This window comes from Cinclus cinclus, chromosome 4, assembly GCF_963662255.1.
Source record: "Cinclus cinclus chromosome 4, bCinCin1.1, whole genome shotgun sequence".
Lineage (NCBI taxonomy): Eukaryota > Metazoa > Chordata > Aves > Passeriformes > Cinclidae > Cinclus > Cinclus cinclus.
The window spans coordinates 62,318,648-62,345,506 of record NC_085049.1 but is presented as its reverse complement, the minus strand read 5'-3'; the positions used below and the strand labels follow the sequence as shown (position 1 = coordinate 62,345,506).

The following is a 26,859-nucleotide window of genomic DNA, read 5'->3' as shown; positions in this document are numbered from 1 at the left end:
GGTCTAATCATCTGAGGTGTCTGTGTTGTGGTCACACGTGTCTGTGGTGTGTATTTTGGTTTCCTAGCCAACTTCCTAAGTTAGGCTAATAAGACTTCTATCAACAAAATACATTAGCCAGCTGTGCAGGAGTCGTATTTGCTTGAAAAAAGCAAATAGTGAAATAATGAAAGATGGGATTCAATAGTGAAAGATGGGAACAAGCAATAGGAAATAAGGATTTCTCTAACTTTCAGTGTTCTCACTGTGTGTGTAGACTGCTTTACTGATATGTGAGGATCATAGGTGTGTATCACTGCAGAAAATTCTTCCTTTCCAGAACAGCTGGTATCTTTAAAAAGTGTTTGGTCTAGAGGTACCAAAATGAAAGCAGATTTTCATGGCGTGACCATTTATTGCCAAGAAACCAGTGTCTTTCTCAGTCATTGCACAGCTTTGAGCAATAGTTTTTGTTATTTGCTGGGGATTTCATTATTCTCTGGGAAAAGGTAAACTAAATAAGCCTGCTTGTCAGTGAGTTATCTTGGGAATAATATTCCAGCCTTATGATCTTTGTAGGTAACAGAGTAGAATACTGGCACTTCTGTGTGGTGGGGGGAGGAGGGGGTAAGTCTTTTTTGTGAAGAAAAGATGTGGAAAATACTGACAGGTCCTCCAAAAGAAATCTAATCAGCTCAGAGTGCAGTTTCCCTTGAAGGATGTGAAGTGGTTGTTTCCATTGACGCATTTTCGTTGTTATTTCTTGTTTATTAACAACCAAAGAAATCAAAACTCTTCAATACAGAAGTGGGCATGGGAGGAAATAGAGGGGAATGTGCCTGGGAGTAAGGTTCATAGAAAGCATGAGCATATGGGAAACAAAGGCTCACTGCAGCTTGGGAAGGAGCTGGCTCTGCTCTGGAATTCTCTCTGGCGACAAGAAGTTACTTTAGCTGTATCTGGATTCAGACAGTCAACCCAGTACATCTCTTGGGAATAAAGTATTAGGCAAAGGATTCAGATTTTGAAGCCAGTATGTTTCTTGGGATTAAATTATTAGTCAAATGAAGAATTGAAATTATGGTATACTTGAAAATAAGAAATTACAGAATTTAATATCCTGTGACTCTTATCATAGGGTTTTGTTTGTTGCTTTGGGGGTATGTTTTTGTTTTGTTTTTTCTTTGTTTTAAGGTTTTCTTAAATAATCCTAATTAGAATTTAAGGTTTTTTGGTGTAACTGGAGGAGAAAAATCACTGGTGCCTAATGAATGGGAGGACTTAGAAGTGCTCAGGTTAATTAAAAACATAAAATCAGGCTGTAATTCATGCCACCCATCATATTTTCAATTTTGAGTGCCACAAAATGATTCCTCTATGGTATAATAATATTCTTGTAAACCCTTCTGATTTGTCAAAAGGTTATTAATAGAAGAATTGTATAAAAATGAGATAGGGATGTCCAAGACTTAAATATGTTGTTGAGAGTATGTATGCACTGCTTTAAGGAGGATCAAATCCTTATTTATAGGCTTTGATGGCTGAAGTGCCACTCATCTGAACTAAAATGCAGAAGCGTTGTCATGCATCAGTGAGAACTGGACAACTCAAGCAGTTACTAGTAGAGTGGAAAATTCCATCCCTTAAAAAAAGGTGTAGTAAATGTAAGCAATTTGTAGGATTAGGTGTCAATAACTAAAACTCACTGAATGCAAATAACTGTTATTTCTTTTCATAGATCTACTTGCCAGCTAGTCTTTTTGACTTCTTGCTCCCTTAAACCCAGTATTTTAAAAACGGTTTTCAGTAACTTCTCTGTCATATATAGGCAGGTGTTGGCAAGTCTACTGGACAGTATTCTGGTGAGATTCCATGTAAGAATCTACAAATGTGGCTGGCCATAGGATTGGAATATGTAGTCATTATGAAATGTCATTTATTTAAGAAGAGCCTTGCCATTCAAGACAATTGCTTTACAAGAGGATTAGTCTCATATAGCTTTCCAAAGATGCAAGAACAAAATTGAAAACTCTTGAGTCAAAAGGAAACTTAAATGCTTTCCTACAAAACTTATCACTAGCCTGTGTCAGAGTTATCTAGATTTATACAACTCTTTTCCTCATTTATGATATGTAATGACTTAAACCCAGTAAATGTTTCTGTTTTTCCTGGCATCTACTAATGGAAATGTTTCTCAAAACGTTGTTTACGCTTCAGTTGTAGTTATGAAATAATAAATGGTAAATACCTTTCTGAGCTAACTGCATTCAGCTTCTTGCACAATGTTTAATCTCAGAATCACCAAGGTTGGAAGAGACCTTCAAGATCATAAAGTGCAACCAACAGCCCAGCTCCACCATAATCACTCCTCAACCATATCCCCTAAGTGCCACATCCAGATAACTTTTTGGATGCTTCCAGAGACAGTGACTCCACCCTTGCCAACCTATTCCAGTGCTTAACCACTCTTTCAGAGAAAACTATTTTTATAATATCTAATCTGAACTGCCCTGGTGCAGTTTAAGGCCATTTCCTCTCATCCTTCCATTTGAGACACATTAAAGAGACCTGGCTCCCACCTGGCTACAAACTCCCTTCAGGTCATAAAGATTGATAAGGTCCTTCTGAGCCTTCTTTTCTCCAGACTAAACAACCCCAGCTCCTTCAGCCCTGCCTCTTAGGACATTTTCTAGACCCTTTACCAGCTTCGTTACCCTTCTCTGGACATACTGTTAAGATATTCTACATATTAATATAAAAAATTATGCAGTGATATTTTGTAAATTCTGAATTTTTTTTTTCTTTATTAAAATGCAGTACTTTATTTTAGCATTAATATTTGATCTGAAGTATTTATTCTTGCACTAGGTCTCTTTTGGTCCTGGATGACATTTGGGATTCCTGGGTGTTAAAAGCATTTGATAATCAATGTCAGGTACTCATCACGAGCAGGGACAGGAGTGTAACAGATGCTGTAGCTGGTAAGGAACAGTTTCCTCTCCTGCACCACAGATTCTGTGTGTCTGTGTCTGCAGATTCTTCATGTGAGCTTTCAAAAGAATCTGACAGAATCTGTCTATCAATCTGTGCACAAGTGGAAGGGTTTTAGAATTCTGCTTTGTAAGACTTTATGCTCTTTGTGAAATAAGTGTTGTTTGTTATCCTGAAAGTTACATGTTTACAATTGATGAGTGCAGTAACTCTCAGCAGAATAAATTAACCTCTGGGACACTGATGCTGTTAGACTGATTATCTCTACACTATTCACCAATGCCCATAATGCATTTGTAATTATTAGCTTATAGTTTGTTTTTTCTGTGTGTGTGTGTGTATATATATATATATATATATATATATATATATATATATATTTATATATCTAATGCAAGCTGATTCTGATAAATAGAACTTATACTCTTTGTAGTACTAGGCAAAAAAAATCATGAACCTTTGCTCCAGTTTTACTTGGAGAATACCTTGGATGTCCATATGGTTTTATGCATTCGGTGAAATTTTTTCCATGTTTCTGTTTCTAGGCAATAAATACGAGGTTCATGTGGAAAGTGGACTAGCACATGAGAAAGGACTGGAGATTTTATCCCTGTTTGTGAATATGAAAATATCAGAACTTCCAGAGCAAGCTAACTCTCTTGTAAGAGAATGCAAAGGTATTCTAGTTGCACTTTGTCCTATAATTTACCACTGAATGTCTTTTTTTCTTTTTTCTTCTACATTTTGACTTAAAAATAGAGAAGGGAAAATCCTTTAATACTGTATATAATACTTTAAAGTAAAATACAAGTATTTGTTAAATATTTTGGGGATTGTTTTAAGCTTAGCAGAAGTCTTGTGTTGATTTTTGGGTAGTTTTCTACAGTACGTTTTCTCTCTGCACCACAGTTGCACTTAAATGTGTTGAATTTGCAGATGTCTACACGGAGTGTGTGTTTTATTTGTCTCTTCTCCACGCATCAAGAATTTAATCATCATATTGGGAAAATTACCTGTTTCAGTCACGTGACCATCAACTGTTGGACTGTGTTCCTTGATGCCCTCTAAATTTGATTTCATCTTTTCCTTCAGGTTCTCCTCTTGTGATATCCTTGATTGGTGCATTACTGAGAGACTTCCCTAGCCGCTGGGAGTACTATCTCAGGCAGCTGCAGAACAAGCAGTTTAAAAGAATAAGAAAATCTTCCTCGTATGATTACGAAGCCCTTGATGAAGCAATGTCCATAAGTGTTGAGCAGCTGGATGACAATTACAAAGACTACTATAAAGACCTCTCTATCCTCCCAAAAGATGTTAAAGTGCCTACTAAGGTAATAAAAACAGTGCAGAAATTTTGTGATTTTTATTGAGATACAAACAACAACTTTAAAGAATTCTCAAAACTTGCAATTCTCATGTCATCTTCTATGGTATGTAACTTAATAATAATTTCTAGATTGGGTAGATTTGTTCCATTATTGCATCATGACTTCTATTGCTAGTAGTGAAACTCAGATAATAACAACTGAATAAACATACTCATACTGTTCAAGTTTAATCTGCATTCTGTATTTTGTTCTTTAATTAGATTGTAACTGAGCTCACTGAAAGCTTGAAAACTGTTATGTGGAATTTGTCTCCTTTTATGGTGACCATAAATCAGCACAAATAAACAAAATATAGGTTAACTTCTACTATCTGTCCTGTGGTTTGGCATGAAGGAATTGGTAACTTGTTGAATTGATAACCCTTTGTGTCTATATTTGTTAGGATGCATTTTGTTGACAGTTAATTTGGTAGCCTTTTATAATACTAATACAAATCATATTATGACTTGGTTCTGATTGTCTTCTCTGTTAATGTGCAAATATTTTTTAGGTTCTCTGTATTCTTTGGGATATGGAAACTGAAGAAGTTGAAGATATACTCCAGGAATTTGTTAACAAATCACTGTTATTCTGTGATCGTAATGGGAAGTCATTCCATTATTATTTACATGATCTCCAGCTTGACTTTCTCACAGAGAAGAATCGCAACCAGCTTCAGGTAGCAACTGATACTTACACTCAACTTTACTCTCCAAAGCTAGGCACTTTTTCAGAAAATGTTTCTTTGTTAAATGGTACCCTGAGTAGCTTCATAGCATAGGTCCAAATTAAATTTAACTTAAGGCCAACTAATGAAAAATGTTTCTTTTCAACTTGAAACTGTGGAGGGGTTTCTTGATGGTTCCATCTGCAGCTAATAGACTAGACTATATAATCATTATGTCTATAACCATTTTGTCTCTATCAGATGTTTCCACCAGGAGATGTAATGTTCCACTGTTGATTCCAAAGACATCAAGGCCCTACCAGAATAGGAAACTTCTTTAATGCAGAGAAATGCTTTTTGCTCCCTTTTGTTCAGCTTAAGGCAGTACTTTCAGGAAGATGACCTGTAGGTTTGGTTCAATTTCAGTTCTGAAGGACAAGGCAGAAAGAACAGATATGAAAAAAAGGCAGGTTTTTTTCTCCTGCTTTAGATCTACAAATGTAAAGTTCTTTGAGTTTGGTTTTTTTATGTTTTTTTTTTTTTTTTTTTGTAAGCTACCCACATTTAAGATGAAGAGAGATTTGGTAGCTAATCTCAGTCTGAGAAGGAGGGTTAACAGCTTGCTTTTCTGTCTTTTAATATACAGAGAATGTTTCTGGAGAAGTCTTTAGCAGTAAATTAGGTTAGGTGTACAATTTTGGAAGGTAAGCTTTTTTATTTCACTTGTTAATGTATTACAGTTAAGAAATAATATTATTTCTCAATGCTATTTACAATGCAATGATAATAATAATAATAGTAATAATAATACTTATATTTCCTCAATGCCAAAAGTATGTTTTTCTTCACTTTGCAGGAGCTACATAAAAACATAGTAAATCAGTACAAGAAATACTACAAGCTTAATACACCTGTTCTGTCTCAAGAGGATTGCATGTACTGGTATAACTTTCTAGCATATCACATGGCAGGTGCCAAAATGCAGCAGGTGGGTTTGGACAGGTGTCCTTTGCTTCCCTTTTTCACCCATTCTTACCTTTGCTTTTCCCTCCAGGCCTTTTCTCAGCTGAGCCTCTCTTCCCCTTGGCTTTAGTCTAGCTGGGTAAACATTCAACATAGAGTCTTTAGGAGGTCCTCTGATAATCACTGTCCCTTACAAAAACTGCTTTATTTTTACCCTTTGTATCTTGTCTTTTCAACCAGTTCTTGGGAAGATTTCCTACTTTGTACCATAATGACTTGTGGTTTTCTTTTCCTTTTTAAGAAGCTTTAATAAGAAGTTTTCTCTAAACCTTTTTGAAAACCCAAGCTCTCCTTATTGTATAATAATACAAGTAAATTGATTTCATCAGAGCATTTTTTCAGTTAGTTACTTTTTTATCTTCAGAAGTCTTGTTAGCTTTTCCCTCTTTTGTCATACAGATTTATGTGTAAAAATTAATTATCTGATTTCAATAGCAAAAAAAAAAAACATCAAGAGTTAGATGGGCAAGTCTCTTGTTTCCAGGATTGTCTTGGCACTTTAAAAAATTGCTATAATTTTTGCTAATTACTCTTTTTTAGATATTGATGCAATAGCTACTATAAGGTGCAAATCATGCAGAAAGATTAATAATTGGTAGTTTCACTTGAATTTGAGTTTCAAGTGTGTTGAATAATGTTTGGTCCTGATTGCTAATTGCTTTATTTCACATGTGCTCAAACCTTTTCATTTGAGCTCCTTTCAAGATGGCTCATCTGACTCATCATATAATACACTTCATGGATTTACCTCTTATAGGAACCTTCATAATTAATGTTGGCTACAAGTCTAGGTGTTTTGGATTGTATTTATTTAGCTATTTCAGTATCTTTAGTTTTGGTGTGTAGTGAAAATGTTTTGATTGGCAGCCTTTCTACATTTTGTAGAATTAGCTTCTCAGAAGTCTTTAGCCTGGCTCATTGTGAATTTGTGCTTCCTAGAGTTTATATTCTATGTATCACTTACTTTTCATTATTTAAAAATGATTTCTGCTTGTTGGAAGGATGATAAAGCTAGGAAGGATTCCTTTTCTTTGTTTAATGATGATAATCTTTTAATCTGTGTTGTAGTTATTTATTTTAAATTGGAATAATTGCACAACACTTGTGCAGTGTTGTTGCTAAGCAGTTTTTCTGGAGGAGGTCGAAAGAAAACGTTGGACCAATACTTGTCAAAGATGGTTATCTAACTAATAGGGATAAAGTTCAATGCTTTTTTTTTTTTTTTGCCTGAGTTTTTAGTAATACTGACAGACCTTGTCTTCCCAGCCCCCTGATGTAGAGGACCACGAGTATGGGAACAAGGATTTTTCATTTGTGGTGACAAATGTGAAGTTGTAAGGGACTGACTGGATCAGTGAAATGTTCCCAAGTCCATAGGGTCTGTTATAATACAACCCAGAGCACTGAAGGAATGAAAGGACATTATGGCAGGAATCGCTTGATCATTTATCAATGGCTTTAGGAGTTTCAGCATGTCTTAGGAAGATCAGCAGTCTTGATCTAGCAGTGATCTTTGCTAGATTGGACTAGAAGAAGATTTTTCAGAGTTAAAAAGACACATCTTGTGTTCTGCAGAAGTCAAGGATTGCTCTGTACCTTCCTCTACTGTCTGCCTAGCTATATCAAAGAGCAGTTTAAAATAACAAACTGAGCCTTCTATACTCTGAATTTTTATAACTGGACAATTAAGATGCAGGAAACAGGATATTGCTTGTTTTCAACAAGACACAGTTGTACCAAAATGTGTTAAATACCTAGTGTATTTCCTGTGTTTTTCCTTTTCCCCCCAAGTAGATTCTATTGTGAAACTTGCACTCTGAACTTAAATTTGTTTCTTTTAGGAGCTACGTGACCTTATGTTTTCTTTAGATTGGATTAAAGCTAAAACAGAGTTGGTAGGGCCTGCTCATCTGATTCATGAATATGTAGAATATAGTTCAATCCTGGATCAAAAGGTATGATACTGAAAGGTAAATGATCAGTTGGTTCTGTTTGTTCATCAGTTAGTTGTGTCGTTGGATGTATGTGTATGGCAGATACATAGAAAGCTTGAAAAACCAAAGCATGAAACCAATATTAAATTGAACTTTAACTTGGAGAAGATAAGAGTGAAGGAAACTCAGTTTTCTGTTTAACTTCAGTGTGTAAGTGGTTGGCCATGGAACTCAGCAACTATAGTGATCAATACCTAGTGGTGGGTACATAAGGTACTCTGCTTTTGAGGAGGTGTAGATTTATGCTGACTGCTTGGAATAGTCTTTCTGGTATTTCACACTGCTTGTTGAATAAATCACTATCGCTAGTATTCTTTGTTTGAAAAATAAGGATATTATGCTTTCTGAGTAGGATAATGAAATATTTCCATCTATTGTATGTATTTGCTAATATAGCCTAACAGAAAAATAGAGGTAAGGGCTTCTGTAAGAATATTATCTGTATTGAAATTTTGAAAAGCAAGGAAATAAATCCTAAGATAAATCTGTGTTGTCAAATGTCTGTTCTGTATTTAGGACAGCACAGTGCGTGAGAATTTCCAGGAATTTCTGTCTTTAAATGGGCACCTTCTTGGACGGCAGCCGTTTCCTGACATCATTCAGCTGGGCCTTTGCCAGCCAGAGACATCAGAGGTGTATCAACAGGCCAAGCTACATGCTCAAAGGGAAACAGGAACATTTTATTTGGAGTGGATGTAAGTAGCTGCAGTCTGTCTGCTGAAATGCTAATCCCTTTAGCAAGGAAATCATTTAATGTACAACTAAATACCATGTATGGTAATAAAAGGATCTTTGTAAGAACTGCTGATTTTTTTTTTTTGGTGGGGAAAGAAGGTGTAATAATTTTCAAGAACTTGTGGGAGAAAGGAAACCATGGATATGTAAGGTGACAATTTAGCAATAATTACATAAAAATAAATTGGGTAATATATTTACTTCTGTATTCAACTACTGTTCCTTTTAAATAACAATGCAAATGTGAAAATATGGTACTTTGAATCTTCTTTAAATAGTTTTATTTAAAAGTTAGAATTGTAGTGCAAGTATTGGGTGTGTTAGAGTATGTTTTTAGGTTTTAAAGTAAAGTGTGACTTTAAAAAGGAGAGCATTTGTACTAACTTGCAAAGTTTTATAAAGTAGTGAGATGGGAAGTTGTAATCTCTACACAATCTTGAAATTTCTCCTATTTAAACAATGCTGTTACTGTGTTTTTGGAAGCTGTTTAAGGAAAAAGTGTACAGATCAAAGCATTTTCCCAAAATGTCCAATAGTCAGTTGACCATGAACTGTGTTGGATGGTGTTTGATATTTCTCTTCTGATATTTGTAGTACTTGGTGCTTATAAAACAAAGTGACTCCATGTCAAGCAATTATACTAAGAGCTAGGCAGATTAGTCTCCTCATTGAATATTTAGTTGTTTTATTTGGCAAAACAGCTTGGAAATTGCATGGTTTAGTAGAGTCAATATCCAGTTAGTTCAGGAGAGAGATGTTTTGGTCATTCATCACCAAGTTGTCTCATTACAGTGCCATCATCTCATTACAGTGCCATCTTTCTGTGTTAAGATCTGGCTAAACAGGATGATTGTGATTGCTATTAACTCTTCAATTCTTGTCAAAGTGAGGCAAGAGTCATCCAAGGTATCATAGATCCTGTACCTAGTCTCTGATTGAAAGTGGTGATAGTCACAAGTCTTATTTAGCTATCTAGTGGTAAGAATTGAGCCATTGTCATGAAAATTAAGGAAATTTGCAGAGATCTAAGCAAATTTACAGATTTTTTTTTAATATGCTTGAAAAGGAAGAGTTTGCATCAATTGCAGGAGAACAAGAATTCTCAGGAAAAGGTCTATATTTGGAAATAGCATATTTCAGATCATAAAACCGTTATCTTTTTTGATCTCTGAGCTGTAACTGTTGGAGCAAAATATAAACCTCTGAGTGAATGTTGGAATTTGTGCTTCCTTTATTAGTTCAGCATGAAGGCTGACAGGTAAGGTATAGTGGGTTGGTTGTTTTATTTATAAAGCTTACTGCTCAAGATGTGTGAAAAAAGTGTTATTCTTCTTAGAGGTGATCTTGAATAATACAAAGGCACTCATCTAAATAATTGTCTTACCCTGTAGAAATAAGAAATCCTTGAAAAATCTCTACCGTCTGGTTGTTCGTCCACACAGAGATGCAGTTTACCATGCTTGCTTTTCTAAGGATAGACAAAGAATAGCATCATGTGGAGCTGATAAAACACTTCAGGTAAGACACCTATGCATCAGTCAAAAAGAGATGCTGTGTACCTTTTTGAAAATATCTGTTAAACAGTCCTGTCACTTTTCTTCTGTTGCTATGTGGAAATATGTGGATCTAGATCATAATTGGAGACAAATTATTGAAAAGGATGTATTCTTGCATAAACGTCAAGTTGCATGTTCAGAATAGTAAGCATTATCTTCAAGAGCTGAATGGTGTGATTTTAGGGTTTGTACCCTCACTGCCCTGATGTGTGAACATGAGATGATATGGAAAAGGTCACAGCCCAGCAATGCACCCTAGATTATTTATATTTGCTTGCAAAAAATGTTATTTCCAGTCACAGTCGACCTTCTACAGTACTGAGGAGCAGAAAGATGTTTTAGGTTCAGCTTTACTATTTATATGGGGTGGTAGTGGACATTATGCCACTTTGGTGTTTAATTAGTGAAACCCCTAAATGCAAAAGATATATATCCATGGAGAAAACACCTGAAGCTAAGGACAGTATTAAACTGGAAACAGGCCCAACGTGCTTAGAAAGCAGAGACAGAGAGGAACATGACTAATACAAATTTGCCAGCAGTCTGCCTGGAGGGGAGTCAGCCAGCTCTCAAGAAAACTAGCAATCAGCCAGCCAGTACCCTGGTAAAGTACCCATATTCCAGCCAGCCAAAGGTAAGGGAAAAGAACAACTTTGCTGCAAACCTCTGGTATTGTTTTGGATGCTTGGGAAGTTGAGTACTAAGTTGCTGTTCATTTGGCTACTTACTGTGTTGTTACTGGGTTTTTTATTTGCTTATTTTATTTGCTGGCCTGTACAGAATTATGGTCATGGCATCCACTTAGATGTCTGGTGGGATGTACTCATGCTGTGATGCAGTTGCTGTGCTGGGCTTCTCTACGTAATGGCCTCATTATTGACACTGCAGATTGCTTATTTTTTTCTTCGTTTTACACCCAAAAAGATCTGTGGATTGCAATCGCATTTAAACTAAACTTTCATTGAAGAAATAAGAGGAAAATTAGCCATAATCCTTTTTTCATTTTTTAACTTTGAGCTGACTCATGTTTTTTTCTAATTGCGGCTTAAGCTTTTCAGTTTTCAAGGCTACTTAAAAAAATGATTGCTGGATTAAGAACAGATACACTGCAGAACTTACTGTGAAGGTAGATTTCCTGTTACTTCAGTACTTGTGTTCTTATTTGAACAAATACCAACCGTTTTAATTATCTTTAGTATTCCTGCTCAATTGAAAAATAATCTGAGAAGTGCTGTAAATAACACCTTGTGGTTTGTTTTAATAATTAAGAATATATAACCTAAGATGGAAAGGGACACCTAATTTCCCCCCACCGCTGACCCCACACTGTAAAGTTAAATCCCAGAATTTGAGGAAATCAATTAATGTCTTTTCTCCAGCTGTCCTTTCATTACCTATGTCTGATTTCAGACTGAAATGTGTGTCATTCTGTCAATATTTTCCTACTTATTTTGGGGTTCTTGTTCTGCCAATCATCAATTCTGTTGAAGTTCTTACTTTTTATGTATGGGTATCCCATACATGTAAAACTGAAATTTCTGGTTTTTTAGAATAAGTTAGATTTGGTTAAAAGATAGTGTTTTGCAGTTACTATTAAAAGTAATGTGGAAGGGCATGGCTCTTGTCTTAAAGGGTGGGGGTAGAACAAAGGTATTTTTAAAAATCAGTTTCCACTAATTCCCTCTCATACAATTTTGATCATCCTTGCAGAACTTTTTCATTATGTCATTGTTACTGCATTCAAACGATGAATGCTTTTGAAAGTCAACCCATTTTTTTAAGAGCTTACATAAAGAGAGCTGTTTGAGATGAAAGAAGAAACTTGGATGTTTTCAAACTCTGCAAGTTACAAGGTTTTATTGTTCCTTGGTTTAGGTGTTTAAAGCAGAAAGTGGAGAGAGACTCCTGGAGATAAATGCCCACGATGATGAAATACTCTGTTGCGCTTTTTCTGCAGATGGTGAATTTGTAGCAACTTGTTCAAGTGATAAAAAAGTCAAGGTAAGGGAATGAGGAGAACTCAAACTCATAATCTGAATTTCTGTTTAGCTAACTCAGCACAGTTTCTTAAAACTAAAGGTAATTTAAACTGCCTTAAATATTATGTGGATAATTTAATACTTGACAAACAGAAAAGCCCCACGTGTTATATAAAATAAAAGATGCTTAATGTTAACATCATACATGCAGAATTTGCCACTTACTTTATTTGTATTATCTGACGTTTCTTTTTTAGCTGGAGCATAATGTGTGAGTCCAGTCCTATTCATAACATGAGATAAATCTGTCCATAATTCTTGTTTTAATGCTTCTTTTACCTGTGAAATAGTTGGGATTTTAAATTCCTCATTTTAGCAGCAAAACCTTGCTGGAATTTCAGAATTTATCAGATTCTAGCCTGAATTATAACCTTTCCCTTCATAATATCTTGCTTCTTTTTTTAAATATATAATCTTACTCTTCAAAATATTTTTGAGGTATTATTAGAAATTATTTAGGACTTTATCTGTATTTCAGCATAATTTCCAGATTTTTCAAAACAATTACTTTAAATATATTTAGAAGTCTTTTTCATCTTTCAATTCTGCCTAGGTCTGGAATTCAAGAACAGGCCAGTGTAAGTGTGTATATGAAGAACACTCCGAGCAGGTCAATTGCTGCCAGTTCAATAACAGAAGTGGTCAGTACCTTCTAGCCACCTGCTCAAATGACACTTACATCAAAGTAAGTGAAAAAGGTTGAGACTGTTCTCATGCTGTCTGTCATAACAGAGTTGTTATTGATGTAGAAATATATCTAAGCACTGTAATGTTTTTTTTTGTTTTTAATGAGCCTGGTAGAAGAGACATGGCAACAGATCAAGAGTATTGGCTTCAGCTCTGTAATCAGATTTCAGCAAGGCAGGATAGAAGTGTTTGTACTCAGCAAAGGGCATTGGGCAAGTCCTCTGTTAGTAGGGCATGGAGGTGAGGGCTTTGGCCTGATGATATTCAGACTATTCAAGACTAACTTCAGAGATTTCATTTTTGTTAAAATGTGAAACTCCATAATTCTAATTTAGGAAGCTGAAAAGGAAGGAGGCAAGACAAAGCTTTTTCCTCAGTCTGAGGAAACTTTCAGTAATTTTGTGCTGGTCAGGGGCCTTGTCTGCACTGTACAGAAAGTTTTAACTATATTTATATAATTCTGATGTTAGTGTTTTCATGCATCTTAACAGATAGAGGTAAATTGTAGGGTAGCCTGGGGCATAGCATCCAGTCCATGAGCATGTGGGTAAAACCAAGAAAAAATAAAAGTGGTGTCTTTTTAAAAAGTGGTGCCAGTGTATGATTTTGAGAAGAACACGAACGATCTGTCTTTGAATCATTCATGAATATGATGATATTGATATGTTTATTTCTCTTACAGATTTGGGATTTGAATAAAAAATACTGTAGAAATACAATGATAGGTCATGACAATTCTGTCAATCACTGCAGATTTTCACCAAATGATGAATATGTTGCTAGCTGCTCGACAGATGGAACAGTAAAGGTAATTTTGTTTTGATGATGGATGGGCAGGTTTTGCATCAGTTGCAAAATATGTATGAGAAAATTCTGTGTCTGCATGATCAGCTTTATTGAATTAAATCCTGAGTTAGTCGATTATTGGTCCCATTTGTAATTCAAAACAAGATTTTGAAATGGCTTGTCCAGTACCAGGAAAAAAAAGTCGACTGCTTGTAGTTGCAAATAAACTCTTAAGTAGCCTAATTTTGAGTATTTTCATCCCCTAATGCACTTTTTATTAAGAAAACTTGAGTGGGGAGTAAAAATTGTTGAACAAGAAATAACAGGAAGTTTTTAGGGTAATTGAAAATTTTGTGATCTCTGAAAATGAATCATCAAGGGACATAAAAATTAAAGGCAATTTCCACGTGCTATTCTCTTGTATGCACTAGGAGAAAACTGAGAAGTTTGTGTTTTTCTGAGAGTGAAAGCATTATTTTTATTGCCTTTAGTTGCAACAGAATTATGCTATTTCAGAATTGCAATTCTTAAAACACTTATGTTTCTGTGCAGTTGCTAAATCAGGAAAGAAGGATTGCTGTAGCTGTTTTGTTCATTAAAAAAAAAATGTGGTGAAGGGTACAGAAAGGTTCCCTAGACTTTTTGGCAGGTCCCTCAATGAAATTAAGGTGCAAAGCTAGATGTATACCAGACTTCTCATGGTGAGTAGATTGTTTACAGAGTTGCAGGGCAGGTGTTATTTTTGGTTTTATTCTCTTTTTAAGTAGAAGTTGGGGCAGCATTGTAGCTGGAATGATAGGAGGGAGAAACCCAAGGAGAGGGTTCTGATGTAGCATAATCCTCTCTGTGGTTAGTTTTTATTTCTTAATTTTTCTCCTTTTTTAATATAGAAATAATTTGGACTTGTGAATATTCTAATGCTATTTGTTGACTTTGGAAAGTAACAAGGAGCTTTTGTATTTTATTCCCTGCCCTTTTTTCTTAAGAAGAAAAACAGGAGCTCTTTCCTGTTGCATTCTGTATATACATCAGCCAAGAGATTGTGTCTATTTCCTGTTTATTCCAGCTTTGGGAAGCACGCTCGGGAAATGAACTGAAAAGTATTGAGATAAAAGATTTCTTCAAAAATGCAGATGAGCAGCCAGATGATGTGGAGGTTTTAGTAAAATGTTGCTCTTGGTCCAGAAATGGTAACATGATTTTGGTGGTAGCCAAAAATAAGCTTTTGGTAAGTACCTCACTTTAGTAATCATTTGGAGGTAGTGCATTAAAATCTAGGTGGAAATTATGATTAGAGATAAAATTCCAGGCCATTAAGATCTTTCAGATAGAAATGCCAGATTTCAAGTGTGTGTAAATAAATTGTTGTATTTGGTCAACAAACTTCTCACTAAGAGAAATACCTTCTGAATTCAGGAGTGTACAGTGTTGAGCATATAAGCTATTTGTCAGCAGTGAAGTCATTCAAACAGGGTTTCTATTGTGATTATGTGTTCACAGCTTTTTGATATCAAAACATGTGGTTTGTTAACTCAAGTGATTGTCAGTCATCACAGCACAATCCAATACTGTGACTTCTGTCCTGGGGATGAGTTAGTAGCAGTTGCTTTGTCTCACTGTTCTGTTGAGGTAAGTGGCTGCAATATACCCCAGAAGACTGCTTGTGATTTAAAATGTTACATTTGTCCTAATAGTTTATTGTATGCAGAGATACAACAAATATAGCCATTTTAGCAGACTTTTAGTGTGCCCCATTATTTTTAATTCTCATTTGCTTCTTAAATTTAAAATAGCAGCTGGGAAATAATGTTACATGTTAATTTTGGACGATGGAACCCCCATTTATCTAACACTAGACTAGTTTACCTAGTCTAAGTGTACCTAAAGCTGCTCTTGTCACTCTCAGGCATACTGCTTAACTCAAACCAAGCCCTCCTTCTGTGTGCTGGTTCATAAGAAGGAAGGAAACATCTAGACTAACTTTGAGGCTAGCATGGCTAGAGTAGGTCTGCACAAATATCAGGGTTGTGGTTGAGGTTGGTTTGGGATTTTTTGTTGTTGTTTTGGGGTCTTTCGGTTTTTTCGGTCTATGTGATCCAGTTGAACTTGTATTTTTTTTATACCATGTCTTTTAAAATCATAGTAGTCAAAGAGGCTGCTGATTGAATTTCCCTGACCATCGAAATGTGGTAAGCAGGCACAGTTCTTGTTGCACCTGATTTCAGAATAAGAATTAAGAAAATACTAGAAGACAGAGTCATTAAGTGTACTTGCACTATTTTCACTGTAAATGCAATCTAAATCCATGTGAGTTTTTCTTTCATATTTTTACTGTAGTTATGGAATATTAAGACTTTATCAAAAGTGGCATATTGCAGAGGTCACACGAGCTGGGTTCACTGTGTGACATTTTCACCAGATGGATCTTTATTTCTGACTTCATCTGATGACCAGACAATACGTGTAAGATAACTTTTCTGTTTTGGAATATCTGAATTTAGATAGGAATTAAGTTGCTCATTTAAGGAATTGTTTATTGTAAAATCATATAGCATCAAATACGTATAAATATGCTTATACATTTTGTATGTAAGTTTATAGTCACTATAAATTTAAATATTTCTTATAAAATTATTTATATATACAGTAAAATGTACTAGCTTTTTTTCTTTATTTACTGTTTATCTAAATCACTTCTATATCTACATGATTTTTTTAAAGTCTGGTAGCACTTTAAGAGTAATTATAGCCTTCTATTTTGCTTTGCATTTTATTTGAATTGGGAATTTTGAAGCTTTTGGAGGATTCTAGCAAACTTGATATGTTTCTCTGTTAGATATATTTGCCTGTTAATATTTAGGATAGATTTCTGTAATTGTAATGTCTCATTAAAACCTGTGAGAACAGAACTATATCTTACCAAGGTAACATTTCATATTATGTAAGTTAACACATACATTCATGAAATTTTGAAAGCCATTGAAATACAGAAATCTGTATTCCATATTTTTTGTAATTGGATTTTCATGCTGCTCTTTGGATTAGAAAACTTTGGATGTTACAGCTATGATTCTGAACACAAGAGTGTTGCAGTCAGCCTGGAAGAAAAAGTTCTATTTCATCCTTTGGAATCACTGTAGTAGACAACCTTCCCTACTATCAAAAACAGCAGAAGCATCATTTTCATTTTTTAAAAAAAGTCAGTGTTACTTGCAAGTTTATAAGCCTTTGGTTTACAGGTGCTGTTACTCAGCAAGTTGTATGTCTTGTTCTTTATTAAAGTTAATGAAATATTGTGTTCTTCAACAGATCTGGGAAACAAAGAAGGTGTGCAAGTCTTCTGATGCTGTGCTGAAAAGTGAACTAGATGTTGTGTTTCACAATGGTGAAGTGATGATTTTAGCCATCTACAATCAGAAGAATTTACAAGTAAGATTTATTTATCAATATTTTGGTGCATTTGAATGTTACCTGAAAATCTCAGTAGAAAACTGAGGAAGCACTGAAAGAGCCTCTTGCTCTTGGCTTTCAAGAGTTGAATCTGTAGCAGATGACTCAATGTGTGGTAGCATTTTTGTATCTAGAAACAGTGCCTAGTTTGGTAAGTGGAAAAGCAGGGTTTGAGGGGAGATTTCTACACTAATGTTGAAACTGAGTCTGGATGCAGAGGATCAGAACTCTTATCCCTTCACGATGGGGGTCTGTGGGCCCTCCAGGTGGCTCAGATGTGCACAGCAGTGTGTAACTTGTGCAGCACCTTATAGACCAGGTGTTGCACAGCAAATTATGTAATGCTTCAAAGCTCTGTGTAACAGCTGAAGGAATCATCTCAAACTGGGCCAGTGAGAGCTGTGAGCCCAGATTTGTGCTAAAGAAAATAGTGGCTACACTCTTACTACTGTGGGCCCTGCCACACTGAATGCTAAGTACACCAACATCCAAAGTGGCTTTACTTTTGGGAAGTAACACATAATTTTAAGTTTGTAACTGTTCCCTTTCTCATTCTCAGCTCTATATTGTAATTTATTTAAGTTTAAATTTTAAAACGTTGTAATACCTTAACTACATTCCTATTTTACAGCTTATCAATGGAAATACAGACAATGTTATTATGCAGACAGCAGCCCAAGAATCCCTCATTTCCTGCTGTTGCTTAAGTGAAGATCTTAAATTTGCAGCTTTTGGACTGGAGACTGGAACAATAAAGGTATTAAATCCTAAATCTAATTTTAAATCAGATTTAAATTTGAAATTAAAGATTTACTGTTTTTTAAAATAGTAGAAAAGCCGTCATCTTTATGCATTTTCTTTTAAAATAAATGTCATTTTGGATGACTTCATGCAATAATAATCTTCAGTGTAGTAATTCAATTTACGTTTGTGATTGATATCTAAATTAGAATAACTTAAAGATAATGCTAATAATCTAGCTCTGAAATTCATTTTACCCAGACTAAGCTAATAGGAATTTTTGGTTGTTCTAATCCAATGATTTACAATCATATATTTACAATCTCGTTTTATTTAAAAAAAAAAAAAATCACGCGTTCTTGTTTTCCTCAAGTGTGTCAAATAAATGCAATTCTTACACTCTTCACTATGAAGGTACTGCAGTTATCAGATGGGAAGGTTCTGAATTCCTGGGAGGCCTACAGGACATCTGTGCAGCATTGTCGATTTACACCCGATTGTCAGACTCTCATCTCAAGTGCTCATGATTCAGTTATACAGGTTTGGGCAATAGTCAAAAAGATAATGCTGTGACTTACTTAAAATATAGGGGTTTTATACTATAGATAATGTAAACTCAGTAAATGACTACTGTATTCTGTATTGCTCCATCCAGGAGCAAGGGACTGTAGAAAGTGTAGCCTTTATTTATGCCTTATGTGCTAATTAATATTACAGACTTTCTGTTTTTACTGATGTGGATGACAGAAAGGCTTTGAGAAGAGTAAAAGGATCATTAGTTGTCAAGCAAGGTGACTCAGAGTTCTGAAATGAGGGTTTGGGATGCTGTAGGTCTCTCACTGTGCTTCCTTCCACTGTCTTGGGGAATGATGCAAAAAGTCCCTGAGCAAGCTGATGTGTTCACTCTGTCCAGTGCAGTGCTGAAAACCAGCTAGAAATAGAATGGCTGCATTAATTAGTGGGCCCAAATTAGGAAGCTCTGCCTCTCAGCAAGGTGCATTCTGGTGTGTCTGTGTTGGCTTTATCCACCCCAGGGGTGCAGTTCTGCAGTAAAGATCCGTGTCTGTTTGAGCTTGCTGAGCCCTGGTTTGTCCTGCAGAGCACTTCAGAGTGCTGACAGGATGCTCCAGCTGCTCAGGAGCCTTCATCTCTCACAGCCAAACCTGGAGTTAGGCTCAAACCTCTGAAGCACTCCTGGGTGCTGATCCTCAGCTTTGGGATCCTTCCCCTGGTTTCTGCTGGACCTCAGCTCCCTCTGGTGGGCAGCACCTCGCTTAAAGCCCCAGGATTGTCACCTGCACACGCTGCTTTCTGTTCGCCCTGCTGCAGGAAACCTGTTCCTTTGAAAACTGTTAAATCATTGCTCTTTGAAATAAATTGGCGCTTAATAGCTTCTGTAGAAAAAATTGCACTTCACTCATTCTGCAGTGAATAGTCGAATTAAAAATAGAAGTGCAATTTTGTTATAAAAAAGGCAAAGCAAAATGGCAGCTCATTAAAGATGCCCTTTAAAAATATAAAAGCAATCTAATTTAAGTAAGCAACCATGAGGTCTGCTGAGTGAAGTAAATCTATATTTTGTAATGATCCAAGGTTTAAAACCCTGAACTACTGAGGTGCCTGAAAGTTATTGGGTTTTTTATTTTATTTTTTTTTTAATTACTGGTGAATTTTGAGTATCAAATTCACTTTGCAATTAAGATTATATGTGTATTATAGAGAACTCTGTCATAGGTTGGCCATTAAATACTATGGCACCCTCAATTTTCAGCATTTCCATTATGGATCATTTCAATATCTAATGTTTTAATCGCCTCCACCATAAAAACTTGTTATTAGTACTGTTACTTAAAAATAAAAAGTTGGTTTATGTTTCTTATGTTTGCTGTTTCACTTTTTAAAAAAAATGCATTTGATTTTTATGATTAGGTATGGAATTGGCAATTGAGTGAATGTGTGTTTCTAAGGGGGCATAAGGAAGCAATCAAGGATTTTAGACTTCTGGAAAATTCAAAAATTCTCTCTTGGTCATTTGATGGAACCGTTAAGGTGAGTAGAAGCCTGTGAAGTGAGAAATCACATCAAACACGTTTTACAGTCTCTTGTAACATTTGGTATTTCCTACATTTTGTGTGGGCACACATTTAATGAATCATTTGTGAAGTGTAAGCTGACTTTTAAGACAAAATCTTGGATTTTCTATTTTTAGTAAGATTTACACTCTTATATTTTAACTCTTACCAATGAATATAACAAAATGTTGGCCACATTAGAACTGTCTAGCTGAGTTTTATCCCTTATATATTGTTGTGTGGGATGCAAGTGTTTGAACCTTTTTACTTGGTTAAAAATATAACCATTTTTTGTCTGTATCTTTGGTAGGTTTGGAATATAGCTACTGGAAACCCAGAAGAAGATTTTGCTTGTCATGGAGGTGCTGTTCTTTCCTGTGCTGTTTCACCTGATGGTAGTAAATTTTCATCTGCTTCTGCTGACAAAACTGCAAAGGTTGGTTAGCTTCTGTACAGAGATAAAAATGATGCCTTATTTGTCCTGAAAAGTAATCTATATTTTTCATTTTTAGGTAACTAGTGGTTATCTATGTTATTATTGCTGTTGTATTTCTAGCTTTAAATTTCCTGTATCCATCAACATGTTTCTGAAGCTGTTGCAGTCATTCACAATTGATCTTGGATATAACTTAAGCCTAGTGGCTTCTGTGCAAATAAATACATGTTTAATAGCTTGTGCAGAGCACTTTGTTTATTTCTCTGTATTGATTTGTTGATTTGTAAAGTGAAGAAAAATTTCTTAGATTTCCAGTGAAGTTTCTGTTCGTAGGTTCATAGGTTCAGAAGGCAGATGCATAAAGTAGTGAAATGGGGCTGCCCCATTAGGTTCCTAAAGCATTCCATTAGATTTCTAAAATATAATTTTCAAGTGATTGATGAATCTTACTTCTATGAACAGCTTTAAACTTTCTCATAAATGTATAGGTTTCATTAAAACATGTATTCCAAGGAAAGATACATACAGTCAGTTCAGTAATTCATAGCAAGTGCATTCTTGTGTGATTCAAGTAATAAAAAAGAAAACCAGACTCTACAGTATAATACGTTTACCTAGATTCACATACAAATATGCATATGTATGAAAAGTCTTCTGTGCAGTTTAATGCTGACAGCTTTTAGAAAGAAGACATAATTGGTTTTGAACTTGTCTTTCACTCCTCTGTGATGTTTTCCATTTAGATATGGAGCTTTGAAAGTTCATCTGTTCTTCATGAGCTGAAAGACCATGAAGCCTGTGTGCGGTGCTGTACTTTCTCTCCTAATAACAAACTATTGGCCACTGGAGATGACAAAGGAGAAATAAGGGTACTGCTCTAATCTTGAGGTTATTCTATAATTCAGTTGATTGTCAGTTCACAGACAGAAGAGTTCTTATGGCTTGTGTTCTGCATGTCTAATTCCTTAGCACTGCGGTGAACACTGGGGTGAAAAAAGCAAAGTTTTCCACATGAGGCAGTAGGTTGTAAACATATTGATAGATTTGTGTTCCATGAATGCTAAGGAACTGATTCACATGATTTAATGATAATTCTGCTGGGAATTGCATGTGTGATTAAATCCTCTATATAAGGTACAGTTCTAAGGTGAGATTTTTTAAAAATTATTTTGTCACTTCAAGTAGAATACATATTTGCAAGGTTCTGTTTCTTTCCTCTAATACAGAAAAATGCATTTCAGGTTTCCTTATTTGAGGCATTTTTTTTCCCAGTTAAGCTTCCTTCTATAAATATTCTTTCCTCTCTCTTAGATTTGGGACGTTTTAACAGGTGCATTGCTTCATTTCTGCACTCCAATTACTGTAGATGAAGGAGAACCAACACATGGGGGTTGGGTGACAGACCTCTCCTTTTCTCCTGACAGTAAAATGCTTGTGTCATCTGGAGGCTATCTTAAGGTAAGCCTTGAAATAATATTATATCCTGTCGTACCTTATTAAATGGCATTACTCTGACACTTAAGACTAATTCAGTTATCAGACCTGAAGCATTTTATTTAACACAAAGCTGCTTCGTTTTTCTGGTGGTCTAGCGCTTTTCACTTCTCCTCATATCTTCAAGTCCCCTGAAAAACTATTTTAAGAATTCAGGTTTGTTTCCAAACTCCATTTTTATTAACTTCAGATTTTCATTTGCAGTGTCCTTTCTTAACATCTTTAAAGATCCCAGTCACTTTTGTCTGCCTTAATATGTCCTCACTTTTGACAGCAATTGTTTTCTTTATAATGGGCAGGAAAATGCTCTATATGAGACTTCTTTTCTTTTTTTGAGACACTGGGGTTTAAATTTTATCATAAGTAGAAATTCAGAAGAAATTGCAGGTGATGTTTTTCTGCCTTGAAAGACATTTCATAAGTAATATTTGGAGGAAATCAGTGTTTTCATCAGTCTTTCATTGGTTCAGGCATCTCCTGGGCATATGTTCTTTTGGAAGGTGGAAGAGGTGGCCTTTTTTTCAGTCTGTGGATGGTTCTTCATAATTTTAAATTTCTCATGAGGTTTTGTGTTGTTTTTTTTTTTTTTTTTTTCTCTTGTGATAGCCAACACCTGTTACTAGAAAGGTACTATCTGTGTGTGTGTGAAATGACAGGTGGCAGAAGTTCTCACCTCAGAGGGATGGAGTTTAGCTGATTGTTGGTCAGTGTTAGACATGCTATCAGACTAATTCTTTGAAGTCAGTAACTGTGTAACAGAGTTGAAATTTCTAAATTAGTTTTGAAAGCACCTTCTGATGTTCATTTTATGCTAAAGAACAAGACACACTCTCTGTTTCTAGCTTCCTCCTCATTTCATCTTGTGGTTGCACAGTGTGGTGCTGTGTTGCCTCTTGGAGTGTAGAATGGTTTAGGATGCTAGGGACTTCTGGAATTCTTCTAGTCCAGCCCCTTGATAGAATGCAGAGTTAGGTAAGATTGTTTAGGGCCTTGTCCCATAAGGTACTGTCCCCAGTCCAACAGGGTTGCCTCTGGGCTCTGTGAAGAGGGTCTGACTCTGTTATCTAACCCTCTATTAGTAGTTGAAGACAGCAGTTAGTCTCCTAAACAAAAGTAGTGCTCTGTCTTCCATGACATCTGTTCTAGGTGTCCAGCCACCTCAATGACCGTGTGCTGGACTTGCTCCAGTTCATCAATGTTTTTCTTGTACTTGGGCAGGGGTCAACACACAAAGTCCAGAACATTTCAAGAGTCTGGACCCCTAAAAGCTGGACTGAGCTGGGCTGTAAGAGTTATTGTGATTGACACCTTTGAATGAATGAGTCACCTTAGTCACAGATGAGGTGTATCCACCTGTGTGCTATTGAACTTGCTGTGTGAGTGGCACCCACTGGCACAGCACCTGCTCGTTTATTCAGAACAAAGGTTCAGAAGCTCATTGAGATCCATTTTGGTTTGGTGAATTATTTTTTTTTTTCAGGGGGGTCTCCATCAAATAACATACACTTTAGGAGCAGTGTTTTTCATCAGAGCATTGTAGCTGTGTAGTTGCAAATCTGTATTATGCACACAACTATAATGTTACATATTTAATGAGATGAGTAAGCTAAAAAGTAGTAATACCATCTGCTTTCCAATGTGATCAAAGTTTAGGGTAATCTGTTGTGATATTTTACTGCTGCAATCAAATTCTGCAGGAATTGAGGGAGTCTACTTACTGGCACAATGGAATAACAGCTTTGTGCTGGATTGTGTTAGGTCCAGTTTTGCATTGGTCTACAGTTTTTCTGAGAAATGTGAAATTTCAGACTGTGGTAAACTGATGGTCGAAGGTTTCTTGGTTTCTTTGTTATTAGTGCTTACTGCATATTCTAAAAATATTAATTGTAATCTCACTGAAAAAGAAGTCAGCCCTACTAAAAGAACCCCACGTGTTTTCAAATGTGTATGTGATTAATCCTCTTGTGTGTCTAGCTAAGTTTTTAATTCTGCTATAGTTTAAGTTATCTGGCAGTGTGTTTCATGTATTCATTTGGTTATATGAAAATACATAATTTTTGAAAGTTTGAACATATTGCAGTTTATATCTATTGATTGCATTTTGTGATGGGGTAAGGCACAGTACCTGAATTTATTTTGTATGTTTTCTTGAAATTTAACAGCTTCAGTCTTTTTGAGGTTTCTTTTCATCTGAAAGCCTAATATTTAGTAATTAGTCCTAAACTTACTCTACTAAAAGATTTTTTTTATTTTTAATGTTAGTTAATTTGATGGTTTTATTTTTAATTCTACCTCTTTGGTAAAAACAGTCAACTGAGCTAGCCATGTTAAGCCTGTTAATGGATTTTATTCTAAATTTCCTTCACCTAACTGCAAGTGTCTTTCTATTTTTTTTTATAGTGGTGGAATGTAACTACTGGAGAATCCTTACAAACCTTCTACACAAATGGAACAAACCTCAAGTCAATACATGTGTCCCCTAATTTTAAAGTATATGTGACTGTTGATAATCTTGGTATTCTGTATGTATTGCAGAAGTTCTGATTAGTGGGCCGAGCACTGCAAAGATAACTAATTTTTTAAGCTGGAAGTAAAATTCTGCTTTGTCTGACAGTCATTAAACTGTGAATTATATTTAATTGTTGTATTCATGTATATTTATGTACCTTTATGCGTGCTTTTTCAAATGAACTTGCATTTAATCTTGTTTTTAATAAGCATTATTATAATTCTTAAATCTTGATTTGCATTTTAAGTATGTTGCTTCCAGTTTTGTAAGGAAATTATATTAAGATTTATTCAAACTAGTTGAAATTAATATTGATAGCAGTGAAGAAAGAAAAAGCATATAATACTTTGAAATTATATTTCATGCTCAGGCTGATGGGTAAATTCTCTCTAGCCATGAACACAACTGTGGAAGATGCAAAAACTCAATTTTTTTTGGTGCAATGCAAGGATTTTCGTTTAGTGTAGAATGGGAAGAAGCAGGGGCATTCTTCATCTGAAACATGAAATCTGCTATGTTGGTGCTTGATGTTCAAACCAAATTGAGTAGATGTTGAGTTTCCAGCAGCTGTGCCTCCCACTTGCAGTAAGAACCCTCATGCTTTAAACCTGTGGAGATAAAGTGCATTGTAACATGTATGAGCTGTCCCTATTAAGGGGAGCATCCTGAGTCTTCTTTTCTCACAGCAAAATCTGAAATTCAGTATTGTAATTGAAGTGGAAGAGACTGTGCCCATTTGACTGTGCCAGTCAAAGGCTGAGTACAGCTAGCTAGCTAAAACGAGAATGGAAATATCTTAGAAGTTATGTATTGAAAATTATAAGAAGGTGTGAATTTTTTTAGGGTTTTTTGCTTTTGGAGATAACATTCAGTTTATACTATGGAGACACTTTACTGTTGTCAGCTTTGTTTACAGGGGATTCTATGCCCAGTTGATCTCTTGCCTGGCAATATGTGATTTTATGTTTTGTTAATGTTTTTTAATGTAATTTTTACAGTCTATTTATAGATTCAATATAGGGTAGAAATATCAATGTTTTGTACTAATTGTACTTGACAAATGCTTTGTGAATAATGTGGTATCAATGTTTTATTTGGTACCTAGTAAGTCTTTTTTATTCAATTGCCTCTCAACTGCTATGAGCAACTGCACAAGCATTAATACAATTTTCCTTTTTTTGTAGCTGGCAGTGGTACACTATCTAACTGCTTGGTTGTAAAAAGTACTGTAGCAAGTATCTCAACTGGTACTGAATAATGAAATTTCTACTTTTAGTAATTTTTGTGTGCATTTCATAAAATTTAATAGGCATTCTTAGTATTTTCCTGTTTTTGACAATCACTAGTTTTTCCCCTTTTCCATCTTGAAATCCAACTCTTTCTAAGGTGCTGTTGAATACGGGTCAGTATAATCAAAGTACTGCTGGCAGAAATGTAAAGAGAAGATATTCAATATAAAAGACAATGATGTTTTGTATTCCAAGTGTGTACAGGACTTAATAAAGATGATCCAGGCAATACTGGCCAAAGTTGTAAATTAATTTGAATTCCTGAGTCAGTTTTTCTTTTTATACTACTGTGATGGAGGGGGAGCGCTGCATCTTTTAATGTGATTTTATTTTCAATCTAAACATAATGCTGCTTTACAAACTGCGTCCAAAGTGCTTTGATAGGTGAGCAACAGTATTAAATATGGGTGTGGACAAAAAGGGAAACAGTTGGAATGTCTGTAATGTTCAGGACAGAGTTGCTTCTAGTATCCAGTTTGTAGAGAGCCCATCAGTACCCCCTTAGCAGCTGAAGATCCAAGGAGCAGGAAGCTTCTCTTAGCCAGTATCTCTCTATCCCAAAACTGTGCTGACCTTAGAGACCCAACCAGGTTAAAACGTACAGGAAAAATATTCCCCATGAGGACTTGGGGCAGAAAGTTCTCTTCTCTGAGAACACTAATGAAATTGTGATGATAAGAAAAAAAATCTGACCACAGTTTAATGCAGAAAGCAAATCGTGCCTGAACAGAGTTCAGAGACAATTGTAATTTTGAAGTGACTAGGAAGCAAATAGCACAGAAACTTGAAGAAATGTGAGATAAATACCACATTCTTGGGTGTTCTGGAAGAATGGCAGCACAGAAGCATTGTACTTGTTGCTGGAACTGAGGAAGCTGTTCTTCACAGAAGGTGATGTTGGGAGGGTTGCATTCACATATATAGAAGTCTGGAGTTGGCTGTAAGTATTTCAGACTGAGGTGGAAGAAGAGAAATAGTGATGAAAATATCTGAAGATCTGAAAAGCCAAAAAATAGATCTGATTTGCAGGAGAAGTATGTAAAA

The 26,859-nt window shown here is 35.5% G+C and overlaps 1 protein-coding gene across 5 annotated transcripts in view; it reads left to right on the top strand.

Moving 5' to 3' along the window:
* The window catches only part of APAF1 (apoptotic peptidase activating factor 1), a 30,680-nt gene extending 4,613 nt beyond the window's left edge, over nt 1-26,067 (top strand). For 2 of the 5 annotated variants that reach the window (XM_062492342.1, XM_062492341.1), the window contains exons 6-27: nt 2,848-2,960; nt 3,516-3,647; nt 4,063-4,301; nt 4,849-5,016; nt 5,861-5,992; nt 7,869-7,982; nt 8,538-8,716; nt 10,148-10,274; nt 12,188-12,313; nt 12,905-13,036; nt 13,721-13,846; nt 14,891-15,052; nt 15,325-15,453; nt 16,162-16,287; nt 17,134-17,253; nt 17,906-18,031; nt 18,430-18,555; nt 19,945-20,064; nt 20,398-20,523; nt 21,267-21,392; nt 21,835-21,981; nt 24,418-26,067. In XM_062492342.1, coding sequence (XP_062348326.1) covers nt 2,848-2,960; nt 3,516-3,647; nt 4,063-4,301; nt 4,849-5,016; nt 5,861-5,992; nt 7,869-7,982; nt 8,538-8,716; nt 10,148-10,274; nt 12,188-12,313; nt 12,905-13,036; nt 13,721-13,846; nt 14,891-15,052; nt 15,325-15,453; nt 16,162-16,287; nt 17,134-17,253; nt 17,906-18,031; nt 18,430-18,555; nt 19,945-20,064; nt 20,398-20,523; nt 21,267-21,392; nt 21,835-21,981; nt 24,418-24,561 — 3,040 coding nt within the window. In that variant the 3' untranslated portion in view covers nt 24,562-26,067. Of the gene's footprint in view, nt 1-2,847; nt 2,961-3,515; nt 3,648-4,062; nt 4,302-4,848; nt 5,017-5,860; nt 5,993-7,868; nt 7,983-8,537; nt 8,717-10,147; nt 10,275-10,793; nt 10,829-12,187; nt 12,314-12,904; nt 13,037-13,720; nt 13,847-14,890; nt 15,053-15,324; nt 15,454-16,161; nt 16,288-17,133; nt 17,254-17,905; nt 18,032-18,429; nt 18,556-19,944; nt 20,065-20,397; nt 20,524-21,266; nt 21,393-21,834; nt 21,982-24,417 lie in introns of those variants that run through there. The other 3 variants (XR_009933179.1, XM_062492343.1, XM_062492344.1) reach the window with 3 other exon arrangements.
* Nucleotides 26,068-26,859: the final 792 nt, after the last annotated feature.